Source organism: Pogoniulus pusillus, chromosome 5 (genome assembly GCF_015220805.1).
Source record: "Pogoniulus pusillus isolate bPogPus1 chromosome 5, bPogPus1.pri, whole genome shotgun sequence".
NCBI classification, from domain to species: Eukaryota; Metazoa; Chordata; class Aves; order Piciformes; family Lybiidae; genus Pogoniulus; species Pogoniulus pusillus.
Window position 1 is genome coordinate 20,768,974 of NC_087268.1, and position 19,302 is coordinate 20,788,275.

The 19,302-nt window shown below is 46.3% G+C and overlaps 1 protein-coding gene across 1 annotated transcript in view; it reads left to right on the forward strand.

Moving 5' to 3' along the window:
- A2M (alpha-2-macroglobulin) overlaps positions 1-19,302 on the forward strand; it is a 37,893-nt gene that overhangs the window by 5,938 nt on the left and 12,653 nt on the right. The window contains exons 5-21 of the mRNA XM_064143461.1: positions 244-264; positions 576-744; positions 2,262-2,346; positions 3,582-3,705; positions 5,938-6,052; positions 6,292-6,401; positions 6,878-7,036; positions 10,295-10,522; positions 10,859-10,922; positions 11,363-11,505; positions 12,257-12,406; positions 13,569-13,733; positions 14,848-14,989; positions 17,059-17,167; positions 17,502-17,730; positions 17,979-18,105; positions 18,752-18,873. Of these exons, the coding sequence (XP_063999531.1) occupies positions 244-264; positions 576-744; positions 2,262-2,346; positions 3,582-3,705; positions 5,938-6,052; positions 6,292-6,401; positions 6,878-7,036; positions 10,295-10,522; positions 10,859-10,922; positions 11,363-11,505; positions 12,257-12,406; positions 13,569-13,733; positions 14,848-14,989; positions 17,059-17,167; positions 17,502-17,730; positions 17,979-18,105; positions 18,752-18,873 (2,262 nt within the window). The remainder of the gene's footprint in view (positions 1-243; positions 265-575; positions 745-2,261; positions 2,347-3,581; positions 3,706-5,937; positions 6,053-6,291; positions 6,402-6,877; positions 7,037-10,294; positions 10,523-10,858; positions 10,923-11,362; positions 11,506-12,256; positions 12,407-13,568; positions 13,734-14,847; positions 14,990-17,058; positions 17,168-17,501; positions 17,731-17,978; positions 18,106-18,751; positions 18,874-19,302) is intronic.

Below are 19,302 nucleotides of genomic sequence, written 5' to 3' on the forward strand. Positions count from 1 at the left end.
TAAACACCTCAGCAGTGAGAAAGTCTGCCACTACTGTGGCATACACCTGCTCTAATTAGCGTTGTACATCACATAGCATTAGTAATTTCTGCTCAGATTACTTTTCTGCCTGAGACAAAGGATTATCCCTTCTCAAAATGTTGTTGCTCCATACCAGGAACTTTTTTCCTTCTTTCTTTGGTCCCTGAAATGAGGTTGCTGGGACTCAGTCTAAATATGCTTTTTCTTTTCTTCTTTTTCTAGTTTCCGATGGTGTATATGCAGGTATGTACAAACATTCACTTTGTGTTCCAGTTCTCTTACACCTCAGCTGAGGCAGAATACCAGTTGCCTCAAGAATATCCATGATGTTCATCTGAATATGCAGAGCTTTTCATTTATATGGTGGCAACCATGTACTCTGGGCCCAGGTTACAGCTCCCCACACAACTCTGCTAGTGCCTCCCACTTCAGGAAGCTCAGCCTCCTGAAACCCTGGGGCTGGGCCTCCTCTCACTGCTTGCACTAGTGCCTTTTAGCTCTCCTTGTAGACTCCTGATGTGCTCAATGTCTTCTTCTGATTTCATTGTCTGTAGGACCCAAAGAAGAACCGTTTGTACCAGTGGATAAAGGTAGAGTTGAAGGGAGGATTAACACAGCTGTTCTTCAACCTCACCTTTGAACCTATGCAAGGGACCTATACAGTAGTGGCAGAGAAGGCCTCCGGCAAGACGATTCAGCATCCATTCTCAGTGGAGGAGTATGGTAACTGTTGCTGTAGTTTCAGGTTTCTAACAGCTAGTCACATGTTTCATGAAAGCTTAACTGAACAAGGTGGTAGATCTGTCAAGGACATCCAGCATGTCTAGAAAAGTGTCTCTGTGTCCACTCCCTCCCAAGACTGAAGGACTTAAGTGACTTTTCTCCACTCCTCCCTAAGCCTGAGGCCATTTAGATCTTCTGACTGTCTCACTTCAGCAAGGTTCCCATAAGGAGGAGTGATGTGTTTGGATACGTCTGTGCTGGCAGCCACAAGCTTCACCTCCTTTCAGAAGTGACTTAAAGCCACAGATTCACCTTCAGTTGGCCGCATGTCTGTCAAATGTCATGATATGAGTTTGGATTTCCCCTGCTTCTGACCTGAAACCCTGACCTTTTGGTGAAGTGTGGGGCTGTCTGTAAATGCAGACTTTGCCTTTATTCACCCACATGCTAAGCCTGTGGCTTACATGACACCTTAGTGCCTTAACCTCCCACTGGTGCTCATTCCATACGCTAGGCTAGAAAATGGCATCCAAATACAGACCTGCACGTGGTGACACCCAACAGAGCTTTCCAACCTAGCATGCCAACTGCAGCCCTTGTTGCATGGCCTGATACAACCTGGTTTATGCAGCTGAGATGAGTCCCAGAAGCTAGCTGACCTCTTTCAGTCACAAAACAGCTTCTAAGTCCAGAATCCTTCCTAGTTCTCCCAGGACAGGCACCGTCCAGTTCCCTTCCTGTAGCTGGGTTTGGATATGATGTCAGCCTGTGCAAAGTCACTGGGGACGCTATTTTGTAATTTGGTAAGATTTATGTGCTTTGGAAATGCACAGGCCATACTGCAGTCCCAACTCTATATGCCTGTGGGGATATGTCTAGTAACTTATTTCTGTTTTACTGTGTCCTACTGCCTTGAGACGGACAGCTCATGTGTTATCAAAGAAGTTGCAGTGTTTTAATAGCTGGCATAATAATCCTGTCTTCTTACCTGGTACAGTGGTTGGCTGACTGCCTGCAGTCTTCACTGACTTCAGTAGCACATGTCCTAGAATCATAGAATCAGTCAGGGTTGGAAGGGACCACAAGGATCATCTAGTTCCAACCCCCCTGCCTGGCCTTAAACACCTCCAGGGATGGAGCCTCAATCACCTTGGTCATGAAGCCATTGACAGCCACTCTTAGGGTGCAGTCATCAAGCCAGTTCTTTATCCATCCAGTGCTCCATCCATTAAACCCACGTGTCATCAGCTTGGTGACCCACAAAGACCAGGATGTGGTGCAGGACAGTGTCCTAGGTGATCCTGCTTTAACAGGGATCTTAGACTCGATGATATCCAGACATCCCTGCCAATCTCTACCATTCATTGATTCTATTACTCTATGAAACATCTAAAATCTCATGATTTAGACATGATAGGGATTCAGGTCACTTGTAAGAATAACCTTCAAGCAGCCTTTGTGTCTCATTCTTACATTATTCCTCACCATAATGCCTTTTTTCTTTGTTTCTGCTTTAGTGCTGCCAAAATTTGAAGTCACAGTGAAAATGCCCAAGGTGATCACCATTCTTGATGAGAAGCTGAAGGTGACAGTTTGTGGTCTGTGAGTGTCCTGCTTTCAAGTTTCTGATCTCAAGTTTGTTCTTCTGGTGCTGCTGAATGTCTATCTGGGAGACTAAGATGTGATATCATATTTCTCAATTATTTTGGGGGCCAGGACCAAACAGACTACACCTACTATTAGACAAAAGGCAACAGTTATTTGCATGGGGGACTTTGTGTGTAATATGCATATAGCTCTTCCATGTTTTGAGAGGGTCTTGAAGCTAGTGAAGTGTCTAGACAACAGGTCTTGTGAGCAGCCACTGAGGGAACTGGGGTTGTTTACCCTGGAGAAAAGGAGACTGAAGGTAGACCTTCTTGCTATCTACAATTCACTGAAAGAAAGTCGAAGTCATCTGGTTGTTGGTGTCTTCTCCCTAGTAAGATGTGATAGAACAAGAGGAAATGGCCTCAAATTGCATCAAGAGAGGTTTGGATTGACTGTTAGAAGAAAATTCTTCCCTGAAAGGTTTGTCAAGCACTGGACCAGGCTGGGCATGGAGGTGATTGAATCCCCATCCCTGGAGATGTTTCAAAGAAGCAGATATGTGGTGCTGAAGGATATGGTTGGTAGTCAGATAATGGTTGGACTTAATGATCTTAAAAATCTTTCCCAACCAGAATGGTTCTTTGAATCTATGATTTCAGAGCAGCTACAGCAAGTGGTCTCATTTGCCTGGGAATCATGTTTTGACTGTTTCTATTTCTCATTGCTGAGAGGGAACCCAGCTGCTCTCTTTCCCTTGGGCCACCTCATTTGATTCTAAATAGCAGTGTACCATGCATCTTGCAAGCCAAGTCAAGACTCAGGCTGAAGAACATGCTAAAAGACCCAGTGCACATCCACACACAAAATAATTCCATCAGAATTGGACAGTGGGGTAGATAATGCAACATGTTCTCCAATGTGAGGGGTACTCTCAACTAAATCAGTATTAGAATGAAAGTATTCTTTTGGTTGGAAAAGACCTGCAAGATTGAGCCTGGCTTTCATCTTAGCCTGCCAAGTCTGGTGCTAAACATTATCCTTCATGGGGGCCTCTAAGAATCAGTGATCCTACCCTTCTCACCAAACTTTGCCCTCAATTTTTACCAGATTACTTCCTGTTATGACCTTGCTGTATCCCAGAGGCAGCTCTAGGGAAGAGTCCTGGATCCACTGGGGATGAGCTCATAACGTTTCTCCATCCCTCTCACATTCCTAATAGCTCTTTTTTTCTTCTTTGCTGCTGGTAGCTACACATTTGGGAAGCCTGTTCCTGGCCTTGTCAGCTTCCGCGTCTGCCGGAATTTTGAATATGCAGCTACCAGCTGCTATGGTGAAGAGTCTAAAGCAGTGTGTGATGAGTTCTCTGGACAGGTGAGGCATGAATACTGTCTTGGTTCTAATTTAAATTTCCCAGAGACTCACATATAGTTAATACAACCAATAACAATTTCTAGGATGCCTTTCCCTTTTCCCCCTTCTTTCCCAAAGAAGAGGAATTAGATGTAGAGAGAGGAAAGGTAAAGCAGACCCAAATAAATAATCCCACTGTGATTTGGAAGTTAAAAGAGGAAATGTTTAACAATAAATAAAAGGTATATGAGGTAGGGAAGCTACAAAATGTATAGGGAAGGGAAAATAAGATATGAAATATATATTTACAGCCAGATTTGATGGCAATGGTTTTGTCCCCCTCATGGATTATGGCCACGTGTTAAAACAAAGGGTACCAGGAAACAGGATGGTGATGCCAGCAAGCAGGGAGGCAGGGAGATAGAGTGAGAGAAACAGGAAGTTTCCCTGCTTTTATATGGGTCTTAGACAGGAAGTGTTAGTGGGCTAACCACCACACCTGGTAGTATTTGGACCTACCTCTGGGGTGGGGTCAGGACCACCTGGGTCAGGGTCAAGACCACTCCCCCAGGAGGGTTAACCTTTTACAAGTACCCTTGTAGGTAGGGTTATAGGAGAAAATGTTGTTTATTGATCATGCCTTGTAGGCATGAGGAGGGAAGAGAGTCCTTGAAGAAGGAGAGAAGCTTGAGTGCAAGAAGAAATGTGAAAAATGAAAATAGGGGGAAGGTCCTGGCATTAAGAAAGAGTTGTGTAAAGGCCAGAAGCTGATGGATAAGTGAAAAGATGAAAGAAACAACAGTGAAAAAGGTCAGGTTTTAGAATATCGCATTTTAGGATATCAGGGAGTGACAGGACTGGGGGGAATGGAGCAAAGCTGGAGGTGGGGAGAGTCAGAGTGGTCGTGAGGAGGAAGTTGTTGAGCATGAGAGTGGTGAGAGGCTGGAATGGGTTGTCCAGGGAGGTGGTTGAGGCCCCCTTACTGGTGGTGTTTAAGGCCAGGCTGGCTGAGGCTGTGGGCAGCCTGCTCTGGGGTAGGGTGTCCCTGGCCATGGCAGGGGGGTTGGAACTAGATGACCCTTGTGGTCCCTTCCAACCCTGACTGATTCTATGATTCTATGCCTTGTAGGCGTGAAGAGGGAAGAGTCCTTGAAGAAGGAGAGAAAGTTCTGTAATTCTATAAGGTTGGGTGCAAGATGAAATGTGAAAAATGAAAATAGGGGGAAGGTCTTTGCATTGAGAAAGAGGTGTGCAAAGGCAAGAAGCTGATGGAGAAGGAAAAGATGAAAGAAACAGCAGTGAAAAAGGTCAGGTGAAGAGTATGAGAAGAAGAGAGAAAAGATGTGAGCCATGAGAGTAGAGTTGCAGTTGGCTTACACTGAAGAACTTGGTGCTAGAAGCAGGAAAGGAATAGAAACGATGCAGTTTGAGTAAGAAGAAAAGGAATATGAGTTCAGCAGTGGGTAAGACAGAAAACTTCCCATGCTTTTTTCACTCTTCAGATTGACAAGTTTACAATAGCAAAGCTAAATGGTGTTTGAAACATGGATAGGTGCAATAATTGACAGAAGATGGGGTAAGAACACTTGTGGAAATACACCAGGACAAGAATGAATGCAGAAGACATTCCTGTGGCCCTTGGGGTCTGCTACAGTATGACCCCCACAATAGCAGTTGCCTCTGCCACTGCTGTTACCCGTGTTAAGGTGTTACCCGTGTTAAGGTGTTACCTGTGTTAAGGTGCTACCCATGTTAAGCTGTTATCCACATTAAAAGTAAATATGAACACTGCAATGCTAAACAGCATTACATGCCTCTCTTCCCCTTTCTGTGGAGACCAGCCTTGCACAGGAAGATGCCAAAGAGAGGCTGCAAACTTTGGAGATACTTTTGCAGTTTTCATCTTTCTGTGCACACGGAGGCTTTGGTTTATGTATTGCTCGTAGGGCTTGTGCGTTTTGAGTCAGCAGTGCCTGATGCCTGGCAAACTTCTGCATAGCATACACTTGAATAATTCCCTGTACGCAATTTTAAACTTCACACACATACAGAAAAATCTCAGTAGCAAACTCTTTGTCCTGATGCTGCTGCAAGTACTTCAGAATGCTCTTTGCCAAATGATTCATCTGCTTTTCCAGTTTTGATCAAAACAGAAGAGGGAATGAGATGATGGTTTCTCTTTCAGTTCAGAGCAGGATGGACTCACAAAGCTGGATAAACATTATAAAAATGAAACTTGCTTGTTTTCCTTAGACAGACAACTATGGCTGCATTTCTGAAGTGGTAAAGACCAAGTTATTCCAGCTCAAGAGAAGTGGATATGAGAATAAGCTCCATGTGGAGGCTAAGATTAAAGAGGAAGAGACAGGTATGAATCATCTGTATCAAAGACCTGTGTAATAAGCCCAGGAGAGAGCAGCAGAGAAACTTGCCAAATAGGAATGACAGATGAAAGCAGACCCTTGCATTTCTGGAATTTTGAAGTTTTCCTACCTGGAGGCCAGGAGGATCAACAAAATTGCTTGTCCAGCAAAGGAGGGTTGGCCTGGAGTAAAAGTAACTCTGGTCAGGCAACAGCAAATTATTTCTTCATGCTTCTCCCTGCAGGAGTTGAGTTGACTGGAACAAGCTTCTCTGAGATCACAACCACTATCAGCAAAATCACCTTTGAGCACTCAGATTCCCACTACAAACCTGGAATTCCCTTCTTTGGGCAGGTAGGAAAACAATCCAGCATCGCCAAACTGTAGTACTGAACCTTCTACATGCCTACCCCCTCTGCAAAGCTGCCAAAGCTCAATGCTGTTAATCTTTGTGGGCCCCCTGTCCTCTGCAGGCTCTTCAACTGAGCAACAGCAGCTGAGATCACAGCCCTCATTCTGCTTTACCTCTCTGTCCTTGTGCTTCCACTTCTCCAGTCAAGCAGAAGTCTATTTTTCCAGTCACCTGTTTAATAGGAGACCTAAGAGGTGTGAGTGCGTGTCAGTCTCCACGTCCTCCCCTCTAACCCAAAGGTGAAGATAAGAAAGAGCCTAAAAAATAAGATTCAGAAAGTTTGCAGCTCTCTCTAAAGGAGACAGATGGTACACATGTAAATTGCAGTGGAGACCTAAGCCAAACAATCTTAGCTTGGTGTTCTATCAGATGGCAGATTTTCCTCTCCTTATATACTGTACTATTTTTGCCCCTCCAGGTGAAACTAGTGGATGGATCTGGTGCTCCAATGGCCAATGAAACTGTGAGGATTTCTTTACAAGGAGACCAGGAAACCAACTACACAACAAATGAAGCGGGCAGGGCATGGTTTTCCCTGAACACTTCTATGCTGAACTTTGATTCTGTTGGAATTAGGGTGAGTTCTGTGGCCAGAGGAGGTGATGAAGTGACCCACAAGGCTGGAAGCACCTCTGGAGTTTCTACTATATAGAATCATAGCATCAGACAATCAGTCAGGGTTGGAAGAGACCACAAGGATCATTTAGTTCCAACCCTCCCTGACATGGGCAGGGACACCCTATGCTAGAGCAGGCTGCCCACAGCCTCATCCATCCTGGCCTTAAACACCTCCAGACATGGAGACTCAGTCATCTCCCTGGGAAACCCATTCCAGCCTCTCACCACTCTCATGCTCAACAACTTCCTCCTCATGACCACTCTGACTCTCCCAACCTCCAGCTTTGCTCCATTCCACCCAGTCCTGTCACTCCCTGATATCCTAAGAAGTCCCTCCCCAGACTGTTTGGAGTCTGTCCTCACATCAGAGCTGCTCCAGCCCTCTGAGCATCCTCATGGCACTTCTCTGGATGCACCCCAGCATCTCCACATCCCTCTTGTAATGGGGGCTCCAGAACTGGATGCAGTACTCCAGGTGGAGTCTCAGCAGAGCAGTGTAGAGGGGGAGAATCACCTCCCTCCATCTGCTGGCCACACTTCTCCTGCTGCAGCTCAGGCTCTGGTTGGCCCTCCAGGCTACAAGTGCACATTGCTGGCTCATGTTGAGCTTCTGGTCCAGCAGCACCCCCAAGTCCCTCTGCTCAGGGCTGCTCTCCAGCCACTCACTGCCCAGCGTGGAGTTGTGCTTGGCATTGCCTCAACCCAGATGCAGGACACTGCACTTGGTCTTGTTGAACCTCATGATCTTGGCTTGTGCCTACCTCTGCAGCCTGTCCAGGTCCCTCTGGATGCCATCCCTGCCCTCCAGCCTTTCTGCTGCACCACACAACTTGGTGTTGTCAGCAAGCTTGCTGAGGGTGCACTCAGTGCCTCTGTCCATGGCACCCACAAAGATTTTGAACAAGGCTGATGCCAGGACTGATCCCTGAGGGACTTCACTTGTCACTGGCCTCCACTTGGACATGGAGCCATTGACAGCCACTCTTTGGGTGCAGCTATCAAGCCAGCTCTTTACCCATCCAGTGCTCCACCCACCAAACCCTTGTGTCACCAGCTTGGAGACCAGGATGTGGTGCAGGGCAGTGTATATATGCAAAAGCACTTAGCTTCTTCTTCCTGGTTCATGCTAAACTTGACCCCAGTCCGGTGGAAGTGGTCGCATAACAAACCAGGTTGCTATGTCCCAATTGCACTTAGTTTGCATATTACTTTTGCTTGCAATAGCAATATAAGGTTAGAAGAAACACCAGGAGACCCAAACAGTCCATTGTACTCCAAGGGATCATCAGTTCTACTTAGACAAATCTATTTCAAGAGCGGTGCTAGTTCCCATGGTGCATTTCTGCCAGTGCTTTGTTAGGTTTTTGATTAAATGTTTTCCCATGTATCTCAATATTCTTTGTAGTCAGGTAGAGCAATCTGCATCTCTTAGAGGTTTATTTACCATTCTGAGTTTCTAAGTGGTCCTCTTTATTTTGTTGTTGTTTTTTTTTATGTGTGCGGGTTTTTTTTTCTTTCTTTTTCCTGTCATAAAAAGAAAAGGAGTAGGAACCATTCATAGGCATTCTCTCCCTAATAATTAGTTTCTCTGAGGACAGTGATAGTGAGCATCCCTTGGTTAATGGAAAATGCAATCTTTCCATTGTGTATATGCATAAGTATATGTGTAATACCCATGTTTTGTAATACCTCACCCTAGAAGAGGGTAGATTGTCTAGAATCCTATTTGCTCTTCTTCCTGAAATTCTCTTGTCCATGATTAAAATCATTAAAGGTTGTCCAGAAGTTACCCACTAGGTGCTTGAAGCTTTCAGAACTGTGCAGTGTAATGAAAAGGCAAGAACTTCCAAGGGCAGTGAAATACAGAAATAAGGGCATGTGAAGCAGACAAAAGGTCATGGAACAGGTTGTCTTGAGTGCCATCACAAAGCACCTACATCAGGCCCAGCCAGCATGGGTTTAGGAAGGGCAGGTCCTTCCTGACCAACCTGAGCTCCTTTTATAGTCAGGTTACCTGCCTGGTGAATGTGGGGCAGGGCTGTGGATGGAGTCTACCTGGACTTCAGCAAAGCCTTTGACACCGTCTGCTACAAGAAGCTCCTAGCCAAGCTGGCAGCTCATGGTTTGAACAGATTCACTCTGTGCTGGATCAAGAACTGGCTGGATGGCAGAGCCCAGAGAGTGGTGGTGAATGGTGCCACATCCAGTTGGCAGCTGTCACTAGTGGTGTGCCCCAGGGATCAGTGCTGGGCCCAGTCCTGTTCAATATATCTATTGATGATATGAACAAGGAGATTGAGTCCAGCATCAGTAAGTTTGCAGATGACACCAAGCTAGGAACAGGTGTGGAGCTGTTGGAGGGTAGGAGAGACCTGCAGAGGGATGTGGCCAGGCTGGATGGGTGGGCAGAGGCCAGTGGGATGAGACTGAATGAAGCCAAGTGCAGGGTTCTACACTTTGTCCACAACAACCCCAAACAGTGCTACAGGCTGGGGACAGAGTGACTGAGAGCAGTGAGGAAGAAAGGGACCTGGGGGTAGTGATAGACAGTAGCTGAGCATGAGCCAGCAGTGTGCCCAGGTGGGCAGGAGAGCCAAAGGCATCCTGGCCTGTATCAGGAACAGTATGGCAAGTAGGACAAGGGAGGTTATTCTGCCCCTGTACTCAGCACTGGTCAGGGCACACCTTGAGTGCTGTGTCCAGTTCTGGGCTCCTCAATTCAAGAGAGATGTTGAGATACTGGAACATGTTCAGAGAAGGTCTTTGAAGCTGATAAGGGGCCTGGAGCACAGTTCTGTGAGGAGAGGCTGAGGGAGCTGGGGGTGTGCAGCCTGGAGAAGAGGAGGCTCAGGGCAGACCTCACTGCTGTCTACAACTACCTGAAGGGAGGCTGTAGCCAGTTGGGGTTGGTCTCTTCTTCCAGGCAACCAGCAATAGAACAAGGGGACACAGCCCCAAGTTGTGCCATGAGAGGTCTAGGCTGGATGTTAGGAGGAAGTTGTTGGTAGAGAGAGCGACTGGCATTGGAATGGGCTGCCCAGGGAGGAGGTGGAGTCGCTGTCCCTGTAGGTGTTGAAGCAAAGCCTGGCTGAGGCACTTAGTGCCATGGTCTGGTTGATTGGACAGAGCTGGGTGCTAGGTTGGTCTGGATGATCTTTGAGGTCTCTTCCAACCTGCTTGATTCTATGATTTGTTTGTGTATTGTCTTCTTTTCCAGGCAATTCACAATGTGCACCCCTACTGCTATGAACGTTCCTGGGTTTCTCCACGTTACGAGGAAGGCTACCTCTCACTAAAGCGCTTCTACTCTCCTAGCAACAGCTTCCTCAAAATTGAGCCCAAGTCTGAGACACTAAACTGTGGCTTCTCCACACTGGTCCGGGTGCACTATATTCTGACTCCAGAGGCTGTAGGAGAGCAGAAGAAAATTGTTTTTTACTACCTGGTAAGCTTTCACCTGAAATATGTTGAGGTTGTCAGTGGTAACTGTAGGGCATATGGAGACAGAAATAGTAGTTTGTCACAGCAGGCTTTATACACTTCGCCAACATTCTTCATATGTATTTTCCCACAATAAAAAAGAGAGAGAAAAAAAAGATAAGGGCTAGGAGCAGCAGAGTAAAGAGTGGGCACTGGGATTCTGCTGCAGGAAGGCAGAAATGAGCTGAGCAGGGTGTAAGCAGCAGGCATACACTTTAGTTGCTCTCCTTTCAAGTTCCTCATCTTTAAGGTTTGGCTCATGCACAACCTTAATCACAGCAGACTTTCTCATTCCATCCAGGTGATGGCCAAGGGAATCATTAAACATGCAGGCACTCACATTCTGGATTTGGACCAGGAAAGTGGTGAGTTCCTCTCCCCTGCCAAACTGCCACTGTCCTGGGAAGCTGGGAAATGCTGGCAGGCATACACACTGCTTCCATGTAAATGCAGGGATCTACATCTCCATGTCCCCTAAGATATGTGAAGAGTTTGAGATTTCTTTCCTCTGCCTCTGTTTAGGCTTGGAGCAGATGTACTGTAATTCCATGTGCCAGCCATCTTTCTGCTGACACTACATTTCTGGGGCTCCAGTGCTCCTAGAAGAGACTGAAGGTCTGTTTTTCAGAAGCTGAACCAAAATTCCACAAGCTTATGAACTGGAAAACAGGACTTACACATTTCTGTTCATCCCACCTGGAGGTCTGCAGTTTTGTCGTGGCTAGGATGAAGTTCAGCTTGAAGTAAAACTGAGAATTTTGGCTGCTTCCTGTACCTTAACTTTTGCTCTCGTTTTGTTTGCTAGCCAATGGGGTCTTCTTGCTCCAGCTGCCTGTAGAAGCTGATATTGCTCCTGTGGCCCACGTGCTTGTCTACACCACTGCCCCCAGCAGGGAAGTGATTGCTGATTCAGCCAAGTTTAGCGTAGAAAAGTGTTTCACCAATAAGGTAAGTGTCTGCTTCTTGAGGCAGCAGACATATGGTCAAGTTCACTTACTTGGCCTGCCTAAGCTCCTGTCTTTAGATTCTGGAATCTAAAGACAATGGAATCCAGCTGCTTGTGGAGTTATAGAGCAAAAATGATCAGAGGGCTGGAGCAGCTCTGTAAGGACAGACTTGAAAGAGTTGGGGCTGTTCAGTCTGGAGAAGAGGAAGCTCCCAGGTGACCTTCTTGTGGCCTTCCAGTATCTGAAGGGGCCTACAAAAAAGCTGGGGAGGGACTTTTTAGGCTCTCAGGGAGTGCCAGGACTAGGGGGAATTGAGCAAAGCTGGAGGTGGGGAGAGTCAGAGTGGCCATGAGGAGGAAGTTGTTGAGCATGAGAATAGTGAGAGCCTAGAATGAGTTGCCCATGGAGGTGGTTGAGGCTGCATCCCTGGTGGTGTTTAAGGCCAGGCTGGATGAGGCTGTGGCCAGCCTGATCTAGGGTAGGGTGTACTGCCCATGTCAGGGAGGGCTGGAACTAAATGATCCTTGTGGTCCCTTCCAACCCTGACAGATTCTATGATTCTGTGAAAAATGAAACACACAGCCTCAGTCTAGTGGGTGAAGATGATTCTTGTAAAATGTTTTACCTCCTGTACACCTCATCTCAACAATGAGGGGATTGTGGAACCACAACAGTTCTATGACTTTTTGAATTGGAGGGAAAAGTTCTGCAAGGGTAGAGCATATATGACATAGCTTTTCTTGTGGCTACAGGTGGACTTAAGCTTCTTTCCTTCTGAAGGCCTGCCTGCCTCTGATGCTCACTTGCTGTTCAGAGCCTCACCAAACTCCCTCTGTGCTGTCCGTGCTGTGGATAAGAGTGTTCTCCTCATGAAGCCAGAAGCTGAACTGTCACCCAGTTCTGTAAGTCTGTGGAGCAAGGCAGAGTGCAGTCAGAGTAAGGGCAGCCCAGTGCTGGAGTGGACATTGAACAACCCCTTTTGTCAGTGCTGACCTGGCAAAGCTGCCTCGTGCTCTTTCTTTCCTCCAGTGGGCAAAAAAGAGAACTGGGCAGCAGCTGTTTCTTTGGTGTTTTGTGTAATCATAAGGGTAGAATGAAGACGCTTTTTTAAGGGGTCTGCTTCTCCTGGAACCACAGCCAAACACTGTTGTGTGTTCCATGAATATATTTCCTTCATGTCAAGCAGCAAATAGCAATCCCCGAGTAAGGGCAAAGTACTGCTGTGATGGTTTGAGTGTTACCTGTCCCCACACACTGAAGAAAATCACCCAGACTAGACTTGGTGGCTGGAAATTAAAGAATAATGCTTTATGTTTCCATCTCAGCACAATATCCAAGCAGAGATTTACAATCTCTACAGCTGTAGACAGACATTGACAAGTTAAAAGGTGATACAGAAACACAACAGCCCTCCCAGACACCAGAGTCCCCAGGAGGGGCTCCCAACCACCCTTCCACCTCCTTTTCACCTCTCTACCTTATCCCAGACTTTGCCTTACATTCAAGGTGAGTTTGGAGAATCGGCCAGGGTGGGGTTGGGAAGCAGAGGGATTATTTACACAGACAGTAGGTTAGAGAGAGAGAAGGGAGGCAGCCAGAGACAGAGAGCAACTCTGTTATCTATGTTTGTGTTCTTGTTGTTATCCATCTCAGCAAGCCTATGAGTGCAGCAGCCATCACCATTATTTCCTTTTCACAGCCTAACATCTAATTCCTCTCACTAAAATATCCCAGCTAGGCTCAAACTAGCACAATTGCAGATGGAAGGGATGCAGTAATTGTTTATATATTTGAGCCCTAATAACCAGAGTAACATTCTGACCATGGTAAAAGAGGCAGAATCTCCAAATTTGGATCTCTTGTTTGACTCCCAAATTGCCATTGCTCCCACCAGAGGCATGCAGGTGATGGGACTGTTACAGTGTTTGAATTCAGCTCCCTCTGTTGTGTTTTGTGACAATGGACACTGAAAATGGAAATACCCTGCCCATTTCAGGGGGGTTGGAGTAAATCATCTCTAAGGCTCCTTCCAACCTAAGTCCTTCTATGATTCTTTCTGCCTAGGTGTATAGCTTGCTGCCAGGGAAGGAATTGCATGGTTCTCTCCATGGTCCATTCTTGGAGGAGCCCCAGGAGAATTGCATCCCCTTGAAGAAGATAGTCCTGAATGGAATCACATATTCTCCAGTAGTGGAGATGAATGAAGAAGACACTTATACCATCCTAAAGGTATAGACCTCTTGCATAGTTAATGGGCAGAGTGGGAGGAGGACTGAGAATGCTTAAGCCTTCTTTAGCAATGTAACAAGGGAATACTTATTTTTAACTAGAAGCAAGGTCAGTGAGTCATAAGCTTCACCTGTCTTGCCAGCATTGCTCCCCAGTTGGTGGAAAAGGAGTCAGTTTTCCTCTTACAGGAAAAAGTTCAAAGTTGACTTGAAATGAGGTTCTAATGAGAAGTAAATACTCCTGTGCCATTACAGTTGCCCCGGATAGCTCAATACATCCTTGAGCTGCATAATAGACACAGACATTTCCTCACAGAGAGAAAGCTCTATCTACTGTCTGGCTCATCTTGACTCCTAGAGGCTGGAAATGGACTGGAACAGGGTCCTAGAAACAGAGGGGATCTATACTTTGTTTCCTCTGAGTCGTCCAGACACCCAGACTCAAGGTTAGCAGGATCATTTCAATACCCAGTTGTGATGGTTTGGGTGTTACCTGCCCCCCACACTGAAGAAAATCACCCAGATGAGGCACAGTTGATCTGGAAGTTGAGTGAAGCTTTATATTTACAGCTTAGCACAAGATACAAGCAGGTATTTACAATCTATACAGCTATAGACAGACATAGACAAGTTAAAAAGTGATACAGAAACACAACAGCCCTCCCAGAAACCAGAGTCCCCAGCAGGGGCTCCTAACCACCATTCCACCTTCTCCCCACTCCTCTACCTTACCCCAGACTTTGCCTTACACTCAAGATGAGTTTAGAGGGTTGACCAGGGGGATTAGGAAGCAGAAGGATTAGTCAGGCAGCAAGTCAGGGAGAGAGAAGTTCATGCAGCCCCAAGAGACAGAGAGCGACTCTGTCATCTATGTTTATGTTCCTATTATCCATCTCAGCAAGCCTATGAGTGCAGCAGCCATCACCACTGTTTCCTTTTCACAGCCTAGCATCTAATTCTTCTCACCAAAATATGCCAGCTAGGCTCAAACTAGCACACCAATCTGCAGACAGCAACAGCTTCTCCTTTCTTAGCAGTAAAATACCACATCAGGTCTACTGTGTAAACCTGAACAGCAATCAGTAAGAAATAAATGTTTGGTTTCTCTCCCATAGGAAATGGGTTTAAAGATTTTCACAAATACCAAGGTGAGGAAGCCTTGGTATTGCAGCATTGGGAACATCGTGCCCGAAAGCATGCACTTCGGATCACCTGCGGTCATGTCTGCAGCACCAACCTATGCTATGAGGACAGGCGGTAAAGGAACTGGGTTTTGTTCTTACCTCTGTTCTGAGCAGATTTCCTGTCTGTTTTTCGGGGTGAATACTTTTGGGGTGAATAGTGGGGATGTGAACTGAACCACTGCAAGTAGTACTGAACTGGTGAGTTCACAGATTTAAGGTTCTGCATGAGTGTGGGGCTTATCTCGGTCAAGAAGGCCTATAGGCAAGTTCAGTGACTCCACATGGGAAGTCAACAGAACAAGGTACTCTTCAAAGACTCTGGCAGAGTGGAGGATATTACTTTGCTGCTAAGTTCTCTAACCACTAGGCTTTTAAGGCAGACATATTTTCCTAGATATCACTTAAGGGATTTCCAATACAATTTTCAGTCTGTCATTGACTCATCCTTTATTATGTATGGCCAAAACCAGATGAAGTGGATGACAAAATCGGCAGTGCTAACATGGTGTGCATTTGGAACTAAGAGTGATATGCAAGTGTAGAAATTAATTTAGCCAAAGTAAAGGTGACCAAAACTGGAGTTGAGTTACATTTTTTTTCTTCTTTACCATAGAATCCAACCTGTTTGATTCTACAATTCTATGAATGACCAACCCCACCTGGCTACAACCTCCCTTCAGGTAGTTGTAGACAGCAATGAGGTCAACCCTGAGCCTCCTCTTCTCCAGGTTTATGTGCTTGGGGGGATTTTTCTTTCTGTTTATAAAGCCAAGTAAACCAAGTTGTTCAAAACCAAAGTAAAAGAAAAACATCTTTTTTTCCTGAGGTTGCCCCAAACTCAAGTTATTTTCTTGGGAATATTTTTTGTATGTGGAAATGTAGGTTTAGTAAAACTTTCTGGCCTTACCCCTCCAAAATTCCAGTTGCATGTTTTCAGTTTGAACATTTTCAACCTAGTTCTTGAGGAGGCTGTAGTTTTGGCAAAGGAAGATAGTTATGAGAGTCACGAAGACCCTACGCAAAACACTGCAAAGAAGGATGTTGCAGCACTACAGTCTGGGGACAGAGTGACTGAGAGCAGTGAGGAAGAAAGGAACCTGGGGGTAGTGATAGATAGTAGCTGAAGATGAACCAGCAGTGTGCCCAGGTGGGCAGGAGAGCCAATGGCATCCTGGCCTGCATCAGGACCAGTGTGGCCAGTAGGACAAGGGAGGTTATTCTGCCCCTGTGCTCAGCACTGGTCAGGCCACACCTTGAGTGCTGTGTCCAGTTCTGGGCTACTCAATTCAAGAGAAATGTTGAGGTGCTGGAACATGTCCAGAGAAGGGCAGCAAGGCTGATGAGGGGCCTGTAGCACAGCCCTGTGAGGAGAGGCTGAGGGAGCTGGGGGTGTGCAGCCTGCAGAAGAGGAGGCTCAGGGCAGACCTCACTGCTGTCTACAGCGACTTGAAGGGAGGTTGTAGCCAGGTGGATTTGGTCTCTTCTCCCAGGTAACCAGCAACAGAACAAGGGGACACAGTCTCAAGTTGTGGTGGGGCAGGTCTAGGCTGGATGTTAGGAGGAAGTTCTTCACAGAGAAAGTGGTTGGCATTGGAATGGGCTGCCCAAGGAGGTGGAGTCGCTGTCCCTGGAGGTGTTCAAGCAAAGCCTGGCTGAGGCACTTAGTGCCATGGTCTGGTTGACTGGCTAGGGCTGGTTGCTAGGTTGGCCTGGATGATCTTGGAGGTCTCTTCCAACCTGGTTGATGCTATGATTCTATGATTCTATTGCTAGCTTCCCTGATGGACTGGACAAGTCATGTTGAGACTTCCCTTTCCCATGAAAGGGAAAAGGCTGCTTGCACAGAAGGTTGTAAATAGCTCTTTCTCTAACATCCTTGTTTTATCCTCATGGAAGTTCTGCCTCGCAAAATTTGAGGTTCACTGGAGACCAGTTGTAAATAATGCCAGGCTGGCTCTCCTGAAATATGTCCTGACCTTTAAACTTCACTACTCCTGGTACCTGTGCTCACTACAGCCAAAGCAAACATCTGCTGCCAGCACAGCCTCTGATTGCCACTTAGCCTGAAGGATGATGCTAATGTAAATCTTGCTTATTTGGAATTATCAGTAGTTATTTCCTTTTCCATTTCATCCCATTCAGGCCATCTGCCAGCTAGACACAGTGACATGTTAAACACTCCTGACAAGCTGACTGAGGCTGTCCGAAAGTATTTCCCGGAGACGTGGATTTGGAATTTAGTGCCTATAAGGTGGGCACATTGAACTAGTTCCTTCTTTTCTAATAGTACTGGGGGTTTAAAGTGAAAACTTGAACCTTCACATGTTTGTCAAGGCTTTTTCAGTGCCAAATAGTCCTTACTTGTTTGCAGAGATCTTATGGTAATCCAGAGATGGAATTTTCTTCATCTGTGTTTATATTTATCCAATGAGTAGGGCCGGAAGTAGATGTGCTGTGGTCCTACAGAAACAAACATACTGTGTTCCCAACAGCTGCACAGGCAGTAGGCTAATAAAAGGGTAAAAAATGTCAGCTAAATGCCATAAAAAATGATCCCTCTGTCCTTGCTATCTGTGCTTCACCAGTTCTGAGGGAAATGCTGATCTAGATGTGACAATCCCTGACACCATCACCGAGTGGAAAGCCAATGCATTCTGCACTTCAGCAGACACAGGCTTTGGTCTGTCACCAACAGTGTCCTTCAGAGCCATCCAGCCCTTCTTCGTAGAGCTTACCATGCCCTACTCTGTGGTGCGTGGTGAGTCCTTCACGCTAAAAGCCACTGTCTTCAACTACCTGACTGCCTGCATCAGGGTAAGGAAAGTTTAAAGCCTGTATGTACCTTCTTGTGCATCTCTTGCCTTCACTTAGCCTTCTTGTCACTAAGTATCCCTAGGTCCCTCACCCCTGAAATTCTTACATTATTCCACCTGTATATTGCAAACACAGAACCCACAACTCCATCTCCTTGCTCTTCTGCTATTGAAAATGTAGCTGTTGCTATGGCTTTCTAGCTCCCATGGTCACCCTTCCCTCATTGAGCCTCTATTTACAACTGGCAGGTCAGTGTGACTCTGGCTCAGTCTACTCACTTCCTGGCTGCTCCAGTGGAAAAAGAAGAAGAGTCTCATTGTCTCTGCGAGAGTGGAAGGAAAACTGTGGCCTGGATGGTGACTCCCAGATCTCTAGGTAAAAATCTCAGGGTGCTGAAAACTTCAGGAAGAGTTTCTCTGTGATGTTTTCCTCATTTAGTATCAGGTGTTAGAGCAACAGAATTTCCTGGGAAGCACTGAAGCTGAGTGCCTGTAATATGTAAGATTATTTAGGAGGCTGGTGGACTCATAGTGTCCAAGGCTGTGTCTGGCACCACATGCAGTACCATCAAGCCTTGCATCACTTGGCCAACGTCTTCTGAAGCCACAGATATTACTGGTCATCAGAGATGCTCCATTATCTCTATTCCTCCCACAGATTAGATGATTACCCCATGGCAATACTTTGTTTTCATTGTTGCCATTATGAGTTGTGAGAACATCACATGTGGTGCGCATGCGTAGTAGCACTGTGATGAGCAGCAGTGGGGCTGGTGAGTCTTGTCACTGTGGTGTCCTGAAAAGAGTCACCAGTATGGAGTCACCCTTCAATGGCAGTGCAGCCCATCTCCTCCAGCATGGCTTCTGATATAGAGAGCTCTGTTCTTATGGAAACGAAGCAGAGCCTAGACATGACAGAAAATCCCTATCCATGAGCCTGCAAACTGAAATTGCTTGAAGTGGCAGTGACTCCCGTTGTCTGACCCTGCCTAGCTGAGCTGGCTGACCCCTGTTTCATCCAGGTCAGGTGGAGTTCTCAGTGAGCAGTGAGGCCCTGCAGAACCAGCAGCCCTGTGAGAATGCAAATGTGGAGACTCCAGAGAAAGGACAGAAGGACACAGTCATCAGAAAGCTGCTGGTGGAGGTATGTGGACTGTGGGAAGGAGGCCTGAGATTTCCCACAGTCTGTGATGCCATGGGACAGAAAGTTAGATAATCTCATCTAGGCTCCCTTTCCCATGCAAGGCTGAACCAAATGATCTTTTGGAGCTCCTTCTAACCTGGGCTGGTCTATGACTCTAGGAGATCACTACACAGCATGGCAATATAATCAGACTTTGGCAGGCCTGGATAAAGACTGTAGCTTTATAGTGTTGTGCAGTATGTCTCCCATTGCTCTAAACTTTCCCTGTCTTCTGCTGTAGCAGGACTCCTACTCTTTAGCTCCTACACATCACCTCTGATTTCATTACACACTCTTTACAGCCTCTCTTCCTGTGGAAAGAAGAGTTGTTAATGTGGTGTTGTACAGAAGGAAATAGTGTGTTGCAGCATTGTACATCCTTCATAGGAC